Below are 10,341 nucleotides of genomic sequence, written 5' to 3'. Positions count from 1 at the left end.
CATATAATAAACTAAACATAAATACTTAAAAGCTCTACTCGATTAATTTACAGTGATATCTCTATCGTAATTAGTTTTAAAAAGTAGTCATTTTCATCTTTGAATTTGTAGCTCGAGTTCATATATATCGAATATGATTGATTTAATAATTTAACCCATAATCATTTAATAATTAATCAATTATATCTCTTTTATATAAAACATTATTTTTATTTAATATTAGTTTTGAAAAATTTAAAATAGTTATATAAATATAATGTTAATGTAAATGAGATTGATTTTATTTTTAAAACAATTATACAATATACTAACTTAAATCTATAGGGTTCTTTTCATAAATATCTCACTTTTTGAAATTTTTATAAAAATACTCTTTTTTTGATAGTTTATTAGTAGATTATTGGTAATTCATTGATAAATTAGAGGTAAAAAAAATATTTTTGTAAAAGTTTCAAAAAATGAGGTGTAGAGGGTATTTTTTTAAATCTATATCATAACTAGCTTGTGCGATATAGTGAAACTCTTTTCCCCATACTAAATGTCTTTTGTTAAAACCTTTATACCCACTCCTTAAATATAAATCTTTTAGTAATGCTATATAATACAATATTTTTAATCTATTTTTTGTATCGTTTGACGTGACAATTAAAAAATAGATTGATTAAATGTTGTTTTTTGAAATATATATTTTCGGATAAGAATTGGATGAATGGAACCTTGCCACGTAAAGTGGGTTAAAAGAGTTAGTTAAAAAGATGGAATATAAAGCATTTTCCAATCTCTTATGAGACACTCTTGAAGCACTTGGGGTTTCAATATTGGTATAGAGATTGTAACTTTAGTAGTCGATTTTTATAACAAAAAAAAAAAGATAAATCAATTATTAGGGTTTTAGACTTTACATCTTTTGATTAACTCGTTTGTAGATTGAATTTTATTTTATTTTTGTTCATGAACTTATAAAAAATGTGTCTTTAAATTTGTCTATTAAGAGCGTGCGATTTACGCCTTAAAAATGGTGAGTTACTTGTTAAAAAATGTCATATTACTAACGAAATTTCTAAGAGACATCTAACTTGAAGATTTGTTTTTTCTGATTTTAAGGACTACAAAGAGACAAAATTTTAGTGTAAACGTATAGTTTAAAAATCTAATAGGTTAAGCCTTTAAAAATTTTAGGATCACGATGAAGTTTTACTCTGACTAGTTACTACTTGACTTAAGTTTTCAAGGTTAAACTTGACGTTGAAGATGAAGAAGCTCTTGTCTTGACTTCCACTTTATGAAACTTGACCTTACTCTCATTCCACCATTGAAGAACAAAAATGATCCAAAACAGCATCTTTAATCCAAGAAACCCAAAACCCATCTCAAATCACACAATTCTAGTCAAAGTCATAATCTTTCTTTCATTATCATCAATACCCATTTCTCACTCATCTCTAAAGAAGCCACCACCACTTCCAATTTTACCAATTCCATCAGCTCGGCAGCTTCAATGGCAGCTCTCATCAATGGCGCTTTTTCTCCATTTTGGAACCAACACATTTACTGATTCTGAATGGGGTTCTGGCCAAGCTGATCCTTCAGTATTTAACCCAATTCATTTTGACCCAAAACAATGGGTTCAAGTGGCTAAAGAATCTGGGTTTAACCGGGTTGTACTCACTGCAAAACACCATGACGGGTTTTGTTTATGGCAAAGTGATTATACTGATTATTCTGTAAAGTCTAGTTCTTGGAGAAATGGAAGTGGTGATGTTGTTAAAGAACTTGCTTTGGCTGCTCAAGAGATTGGTGTTGATTTAGGGCTTTATTTATCTCCTTGGGACAGGCATGAGAGTTGTTATGGGAAGACTTTGGAGTATAATGAGTTCTATTTGGGTCAGATGACCGAGTTGTTGACCCGGTGAGTCGGTTGGCTTTTATACATATATAATGCTGTGTTTTGTTTTGATTTCTTTGGTTCTGCAGTTTTTATTCATTGATCATTTTGATATGTTGACTTTGTTACTTGTATTTGTTGTCGATTTCCGTGCTGAAGGTGTTATAGAGTTGAGTCAATTCTTGAGCAATTCGAGATTGACTCGAAATATGTTTGATTAATCGAGTTGAGCTCGAGTTCGAGTTACTCGAGACAATTATCGAGTCGGATGCTCCGCTTGACAGGCTTGTGAGCATTGAACTTGATCTGAGTAGTTCAACTCGAATTTCGAGCTTAACTCTTGATGCAATTGCTTCCTTTTTGATTTGCAACTTTTTCCTTTTACTCCATTAATTAAGAAACTTGGAGAATTGGAATAATATGCAATTGTGGCAGGCATGGAGAGGTCAAGGAGGTATTTTTGGATGGTGCAAAAGGGGAGGCAGAGAAGGATATGGACTATTTTTTCGACAGTTGGTTTAGTTTAATTCATCAATTACAGCCTGGGGCTGTCATATTTACGGATGCCGGTCCTGACATAAGGTGGATTGGCGATGAGGCTGGAGTTGCTGGGTCTACATGCTGGTCTCTATTCAACCGGAGTGCTGTAGAGATCGGAGGAAGCACCCATCAGAAGTGAGTTTTTTTCATACATTCTCTAGTTTAACAATGGAATATGCCCGAGCTACTATGTTGAATGGAACTCGTCAAATCCTGTGTTTTGGCATTTTTTTGAAACTCTAAAACTTAATATTTATAATATATTCTTATAAAAGGTATCATTTTGCCGTTTTTTGTTTTAACATTTCTGTTTCCATGCAACATAGTCAAGCTATTAGTATGATCAAAATGTGGACAATGTATTGCATCCGTTATTGCTGTTATCAATAACGAAACGTTTATGCGTGAGCTAAATTTGAAGGTCTCATTCTCGTGTTGTTACTTAACTTTCTAGCATTATTTTGCCCCCGTTGCATCTATCAATTTTGAAGCAATTCTTTGCCATATTAGATTTTGATACATTTGTTTATTCAATTAGTTCTATAACGAGCAACTGCATCTTTTACTTCTAAGCAGAAAGACAGAAACTATATTGCACAAGAACTTGTGGGGCGATCTTCTGTTTCAGTTTTTCGTTTTCATTTCCTAAACTCTGAAACTTCAAATTTATTACCTACTTTTGTGAAAAATATGTTCCGCTGGTTTTTTGTTTCAGCATTTTCATTTATGATTGTAACGCTTTTTGGCATTTTCAACAGATACAAACAGGAAGGAGATCCATCAGGTCATGATTGGGTGCCTGCTGAATGTGATGTCTCCATTAGGCCTGGTTGGTTTTGGCATGCATCTGAAACCCCAAAGTCCGCAAAACAGCTTCTCGATATATATTATAAATCCGTCGGCCGAAATTGTCCGTTGTTACTGAACGTACCTCCAAATTCTTCAGGTCTTATCTCAACAGAAGACATAAAAGTACTTCAAGAATTCGCTCAGCTTCGAAGCTCTATCTTTTCATATAATATTGGTAAGATTGCTCGTCTCAGCGCCAGCAGTTCACGCGGAGGCGCTGAGGATTCGGATTTCGCTCCCTATAATGTTCTTCAAGAAGGAATCGACACGTACTGGGCTCCAGAGGATGATCAATCTAAATGGGAGTTGTATTTCGAATTTGAAGAATTTGCATCTTTCAATCTCCTGCAAGTTGAAGAGCCGATCCACATGGGACAACGGATCAGTGAGTTCCATCTAGAGATACTAAAAGACGGGGCGTGGACAGAAGTGACCAATGGCACCACCGTTGGATTTAAGCGGATATTGCAATTTCCGACTGTGGTATCTCGTCATATTAAGTTTGTCGTAGACAAGAGTCGAGCAGATCCGCTTATTTCTTATCTGGGAATTTTTATGGATGAATTTTCCATTGCGGGTCACGATTTTGATAATAGCTTGCAAATGCACCCCAACAGCCGCGAAGTAGTTCAACAGCAAAGTAGCAAATTGAGCATTTCATTTGCTGGCAAGTACTTTGGCGAGCTAAAGAAAATGATTCTCAAGCTGCTGGAATATAATGTGTGAATATTTCAATTGCAACTGCTCTGAAGCTGAATGTTCATTTCTTTCAATTTGTACAAGCTTTTAAGCACTTCATTGCAAAATTGGTAGTAATTAATAAATTTCAGACTAATTTAATAATAATATTAATTTCTATGTTAATTGACCAACACATACAAATTCAGGAGCAATTTGATACATACAAGAATCGAAAATTCCTAATATGATAGACAAAACAAGATCTTTAAATCTGTTATGGATGTTGAAAATCAGCTTTCAATCAAAGTTGTATCATGCAAGCAACGCAAGAGTTTTCAGCATGCTGATACCGTCCGCTTCGAGGTCCATTAATTAGATCTTCTCAAATTTGATTTCCAATGAACCAGATGGTACCTTACGTGCGGATTGCTTTGACAAAAAAAAGAAGGTGGGTGACTCGAGGGCTGAAAAACTTATGTAATCTTTACATCTCTAAGAAGCCGAGCAGCCATGGAGCCAAGCCTTCTTGCTTCCCAGTCAGAAAGCTTTCCCCTCGAGAGCTTTACCTCTGGTTCACTGTCCTCTCGTACTATTTCATTACCACAATTATCCGTCTTATTCACCTCACTATTATCCTCACCGTTTCCAATGGTTTGAGTCATACTTTCCGTGCTGTCAGCTACCGGCTTTAAGCCCATGACATAAAGTTGAATGCTTGGATGCTGATACTTACTGTCCATCTGTGTGTAACAATCTAATTAGAATGATTCGGAGTAAAAGAAATGGAGTAAAAGAAATGTATGCAATTACGGATCATCTGCCTTGCTATCAAAACCATACAGATGTCAGCATTATTTATCAAAATTATACAGATGGTTTGATCCAATCATCACTTACGAAAGATAATGTCGACATAAAACCGGTTCCTACCTATGTTGCACGGAAACAGACACCGTGAAACGGCTTTTTCTAAAAATATAAGAAACGGAAACGTGAGAGAAACGAGTAAATAATAAAAAAAGAAAGGAATATATTTACAAATATTAAAAATTATAAAATATTATATATTAAAATTTATTTAAAAAATATATATTTTTTATGAATAAATAACTAGTACTTACAATAATAAAATAAATCGTTTGAATATAAGTCATTAGGTTTTTTTTGTTTGTAAAGAATAGTTTTTGTTTGTGTATTGTGACCAATGTGAATAATAAAGTTTGTGGGTAACTAATAAAGTTTTTATTTTAATTTATAAACTCCTCTTTAGAATTTTTTTATTTATAGGCAACTCTTGAAGAATTATTTTTTAGAAAACGAATATCTAACTTTTATTATTTACAGAAACGGCCCAAAAACGTTTTCTAAGAATTCATGATAGTTTCGGAAAAGGAAATGTTTCCGAAACGGAAAAACACAACTTCTTCAAGGTTTCCGTGCATGTAGGAACTTCCAACTACTGTTGAAAATGCAGGCAGGAAATGGTATGTTAGTTGTTACCAATACAATTAAGTACCTGGTAAGACATTTCCACTTGCGGAGCAGAGCCCTATCTGTGTTGCACGGATGGAGTTCTATAGTTTGGCATTTCGTTTTAATTATTGAAAACGCTTCTCAACAAATCTTTATATTTATAACTTATTCTTCTAAAATATTTGTTTCGTTGTTTCTGTTTCAACATTTCTATTTCTGTGCATCATACTGGTATAGTATTCACAAAAATGCTAATTCTCACTTGGGATGATATCCAGCCTCCAGGGAATCATATTATGTTTGGGCTATTTAAATGCAAATCAGATGTGCAGCAGAAGTTTAACATGTAACAACAGGTAGGAACAATTAAGCATTTAAGATTAGCATCAATCAAGCAAATACCTTAACTTGAGGAATTATTTTCACTTCAAAGTTTCTTTTCCACATTCCAAGCATCTGCTCATGAACACTTGTAGAACGGATTTCATACCCCATCTACAAGAAAAAATAAACTTGAGTGCATCATGAATCAAATTTCGAAGCGAAAACAAAATATAACACCATAAGATAGAGCACCATGACTGTGGTTTTGGGGCCTGACAAAGCAAAAATCGTCTTTAACAGCGGCTCCAAGAGATGCTCTGTATAAACCTTAAAGGCAAAGAAATCAAAAATCACTGGCCTGATTGAAGTGAGATCAAAATGGTACTGCACCTCCATATGATCAACAGAATGACGCGTAAATGACAAGATATTTGCTCAAAGTCTAAATATTGCTATTCATGGGAGCTTAAATGCAATACACCAATCGACTTTAAACATTTCTGACTTTCCATTTGCTTTTTACATGGTAGGTTTTATTTTTCATACTAACATCACAATTTCTGTCAAGCCGATTATAAAATTAAGATTCTTTTAATTTAAAGAAAAAGTAATGATTCCAAAGGTTTAAGCATAAAGCAAACTGTGACATCAAATTTCCGAGAATCATAAACAGATGTCAACTTAGATATTATTCATTTCTGATTACATGTTCAAAAAAATGTCATAAAAAACTTACAACGTCAGTGCCGATAATGTAGTCAAATGGTGGATGAACAGCCCTTATGTGGTCGTCATTTCCCCAGTCTAACTCTTCAACCTTGATTGAACCAAATGAATCTACAAGGATAACATAATTCATGTAGGAAAATGTTCAAAACTGATGGTCAGATCAAGAAAAAAAAATGCATGCATATCATCAAAATCATCATAACGTACACCTGAATTAGGATCCATCTGCATGATTCTTGAAGTATTACGCTCTACATTTCTCATTAGCAATGGCAGAACCTCGACTTGGTCTGTTGTAACAACATCACACCCCAGCAGAGCCATCCCTGTACATAGCAGTTTGTATCAGAGTCAAAAGTACAGAAAAATATAAAACTGGGTTATACATTGGGCAGAAAGCTATCCAAATGTGTTTTTTTTTTTTTGATAATTGGCTACCCAAATGTTATTTATGCAATAAAGGTTCATTTCAACCTCCAACTTGGAAGAAAACATATCAAGAGTACACGTTTGTGGCTTTGAAGAAACCCCTTAATTTGTCAATTTTGGATCAATTACCACCTCTGACAATCAAGACTGACGTCCGATTAGGATGGAACTGACCCAAGATTGACAAGTTGACGGCTTTTTTTTCCTTAAAGCCACGAACTTGGGCTCTTTTTATCCTTTCTCCCAAGTTGGAAGGTCGAAATGAACCTTTGTTGCTTATTTATGAAACATTACGTTTATGCAACAAATTGAAACTCACCAAACCCAGCTACTCCACAACCTGCTCCAAGTTCAATAACACGTTTTCCTTTGAGTTTGGAACGGCAAAACTTTCCCTTTCTGGAATTTTTTTCCTGAATTAACCAGGGTAATGTAAATTTGTAAACTTTCGAAGCTGTAAATTTGCAGAACAGTAAACCGCTCTCAAATATGTTAAAGACACCAACAAATTTTCTTTTTCAAGAGCTTTTTCAGTCATCCACTATTTCTATTCCTTTAAGAAATCATAAAAAATAAGGAGCTTATATCAAAATGAATCACCTCTTAGCCAACTCTGGTAGCCCACTAATTTGTCAACAAAACATCCCAGCTTGACAAGTTGGCAAAAAAAGTTCACAAAAAAAAAATTGCAAGAGAGAGAACTTACCAAAAATTTGGCAAATACCATGGATGCATCCCAAACAGTGGTTCCTAAATGCTTGGAATTTGGATCCTGTCACCATGACAAGAAATTATGCTGTTATAATCTTATGAGACATGCAAAAATATTTTTTGCAACTAACTGTAGCGTGAGAAAAATGAAAAATCCACACTATAAAATTGGTGCTTGGTACCAGATTCTGAATCCTTATAGTTATTTACTAGTCAAAATCCTCCACAAAGTGAGCCCATAGATAAACCGAAAACACATAATAAAAAGATCTTTCAATTCATGAATGAGCTTACTTTTTTTTTAAAAAAACCATAAATGCAATATATGTTAATCTCAAGCCAATGTATCTAAAAAAGTGACATGAAAATTATTCAAGCACTAAAACAAAATTTGCACCTGCGAGAATTGTAGTTGATGGCCCAAAAGTTCAAGTGAGATCATAGAGGTGCTTGGAGAATTCAACCTGATGATTAAAGTATTATTATTAGCATAAAACCTATATATGACGCATGATATAAAGGTAAACTACAAGCTGCCGATCTCTAGAACATTTTCCACAATAGCCATATACTTTTAATTTCTCAAAAGAAGAAGTAGAGCACCAAAAGACTGTACGCAACACTCCTATACTATTATTTTATCATATGTAAAAGCTAAGAATGAGATAGAAATTCCATTTTATTATAAGAAACCAAACTTTGAGAGAAGAAGCTAGGACAAAAACATATTAGCCGAGTAGCACGAAAACGGAAACGTCAAAATGGAAAACGGTGAAACGACAATTTTTACAAGGATATGTTAAAATTTTAAAGTTTTGAAGTTGCACAAGTGCTTAAGAAAACAAAAACGAAACGCCAAAACTAGAGCTTGATAAACATAGCAGCACCCAAAACTAAAAGAATTAGGATTTATGGTACATTGTCCCAAATGTGCAAGAAATAAACTAACAGAAACACAAAAAAACAATGGATCATAGTAGAACTTAGAATTGTATCCCACACAAAAGAAGATAGAGATGAAGAAAACCTGTCATGGTCCATTGTTGAAGTAGTTAAGGCAAAGGTACCAAGATGCTATATGCTTTACTACAATGAGTAAAAAGAAAAAAAAAGAGGTGAGTTCAAGTAGAGAAATGCAAGAACACAACACACAAAGGATAAAAATGCAAAATTTCTACTACAATGAAATCAAGTGATTCAGCTATCATCTGCTTAAACTTTCGGATTAAACAATCGCAAAGTTCCTGTGATATCATATTCCTAACAATTTTTGCACTCTAATGACAACAAAAACTCCATCAGGAACACAACAACTAAATTAAAAATCAGAAGAAGAAACGAAAAACCCAGAAAGGAAATTCATAATCTGAATAGTAAAGTTGATTTCTTTTCTCTATTTTTAAATGGAAATCATCAATAAAAATCAAAAATCTGGTCCTATCGATTAACATTTATAAAAAAGATAATAAATTTATAACTCAGACAGCAAAATTACAAGTAGATGATACCTGAGATGGAGACAGAGACTGTGAAGTCCTTTTGGTGTAATATGCAGGCAAAAGATGAAGAGGATTCTATTTATTTATTTGTACCTCAATTTAATACACTAACAATTCCAAAAAGAAAAAATTGCAGTATGAAATTAGGCTATCTACTGAAATACGAATACAAATATTTATGTTTTTACTTAATTATTATTAATTTTATTATATTACGATACGTAAGTTTAGTTATTTTTTTAAATTAAAATATTTATTTATTTATTAATTAATATATTTTGTAATTATCATTTCAATAATTAATATTTGTGAAAAATTACCTATTATATATATAAAAAAAAATTCTCCGTTTTATTAGTTGTCTATCTAGCCAAATGAATTTATTTATATTTATTTTTCCATTTAAAATTTCAAGATAATTTTAACTATAAATTTATATGTTTTAATAAATAATTATATGACTCAATTTACAAAATATTTATTAAAAAATAAGATTATACTAATATTTGCTTCTGTAATTTAAGAAAAAGATTAAGTTTTTTAATATGTGCAATTTAGACTAGATGGACAACTAAATAAAAACCGAGAGAGTACTATATAATTAAATATTTATTTATCTATACTATATATAAAAGCACGGATGGGGGGGGGGGGGGGACAGGCAAATTTACTGAATAATTCTTTTCAGTTTATTACTAAATAGAAGTTTTATAGTCATTAACTAATTAGTTATTTAATTAATCACTATTATAATTAAATTTCTAATTAGAATAGGTAGCTAAATTATCTCCAATTTAGTTTTTAATATGTAAAAAATAACTAAATTGTTTCTAAATTAGTAGGAATACCTATCTTTTAGTTTGATTGAACTATAAAATTAAAATACTGTATTTGGTCAATATATTATTATTATTTAAATTTTAGTCTTATTATTTTTAAAGATATTATTAATAAAATAAAATTAATTATTTAATTATGGTTATTATAAAACCAAAAGAAGAATAAATTCAGTATGAAAAAAAATTAATAACCGAATATATTATATTTATTTTTACAAAAATTCTTAATTGATTTAATATTAATTATAAATAAATAATTGATATAATTATAATAAATTTATTAATATGTATATTGACGAGTTACGTTACGAGCCACATATATCACGTGATGTGAATACACAAACTCTTGATTAACTCAAGTTTACAAACAAAGCAAATTCTG

The 10,341-nt window shown here is 32.0% G+C and overlaps 2 protein-coding genes across 3 annotated transcripts; one reads left to right on the top strand and one right to left on the bottom strand.

The window, feature by feature from the left end:
* Positions 1–1,154: 1,154 nt before the first annotated feature.
* LOC126655878 (alpha-L-fucosidase 1) lies at positions 1,155–4,138 on the top strand. Its single transcript, XM_050350221.1, has 3 exons — positions 1,155–1,909; positions 2,321–2,560; positions 3,184–4,138. The coding sequence occupies exons 1-3, from the start codon at positions 1,326–1,328 to the stop codon at positions 3,998–4,000; spliced, it is 1,641 nt and encodes a 546-aa protein (XP_050206178.1). The 5' UTR covers positions 1,155–1,325; the 3' UTR covers positions 4,001–4,138.
* LOC126655893 (uncharacterized) lies at positions 4,099–9,247 on the bottom strand. Of its 2 annotated transcripts, XM_050350242.2 has the most exons (10): positions 9,130–9,245; positions 8,649–8,707; positions 8,019–8,085; positions 7,617–7,682; positions 7,230–7,323; positions 6,691–6,807; positions 6,489–6,589; positions 6,005–6,079; positions 5,831–5,923; positions 4,099–4,695 (listed from the first exon to the last, which is right to left on the bottom strand). In XM_050350242.2, exons 2-10 carry the CDS (start codon positions 8,660–8,662, stop codon positions 4,429–4,431), a joined length of 894 nt encoding a protein of 297 aa, XP_050206199.1. In that variant the 5' UTR covers positions 8,663–8,707; positions 9,130–9,245; the 3' UTR covers positions 4,099–4,428. The 2 variants fall into 2 exon arrangements, with proteins under 2 accessions (XP_050206199.1, XP_050206209.1); XM_050350252.2 differs by lacking the exon at positions 6,005–6,079 and having other exon boundaries at positions 9,130–9,247.
* Positions 9,248–10,341: the final 1,094 nt, after the last annotated feature.

This window comes from Mercurialis annua, linkage group LG1-X (genome assembly GCF_937616625.2).
Source record: "Mercurialis annua linkage group LG1-X, ddMerAnnu1.2, whole genome shotgun sequence".
NCBI classification, from domain to species: Eukaryota; Viridiplantae; Streptophyta; class Magnoliopsida; order Malpighiales; family Euphorbiaceae; genus Mercurialis; species Mercurialis annua.
Note: the sequence above shows the minus strand (reverse complement) of the source record. Positions and strands in the feature narration are given on the sequence as shown.

Bases quoted from the DNA above. Each gene is read 5' to 3' on its own strand.
- LOC126655878 (XM_050350221.1), top strand. From the start codon at position 1,326: ATGATCCAAAACAGCATCTTTAATCCAAGAAACCCAAAACCCATCTCA. The intron at 1,910-2,320 runs GTGAGTCGGTTG...CAATTGTGGCAG, and splicing joins ATGACCGAGTTGTTGACCCG to GCATGGAGAGGTCAAGGAGG. The intron at 2,561-3,183 runs GTGAGTTTTTTT...CATTTTCAACAG, and splicing joins GGAGGAAGCACCCATCAGAA to ATACAAACAGGAAGGAGATC.
- LOC126655893 (XM_050350242.2), bottom strand. The intron at 7,683-8,018 runs GTGCAAATTTTG...TCATGGTGACAG, and splicing joins ATCAACTACAATTCTCGCAG to GATCCAAATTCCAAGCATTT. The intron at 6,590-6,690 runs GTGTACGTTATG...TTATCCTTGTAG, and splicing joins GCAGATGGATCCTAATTCAG to ATTCATTTGGTTCAATCAAG.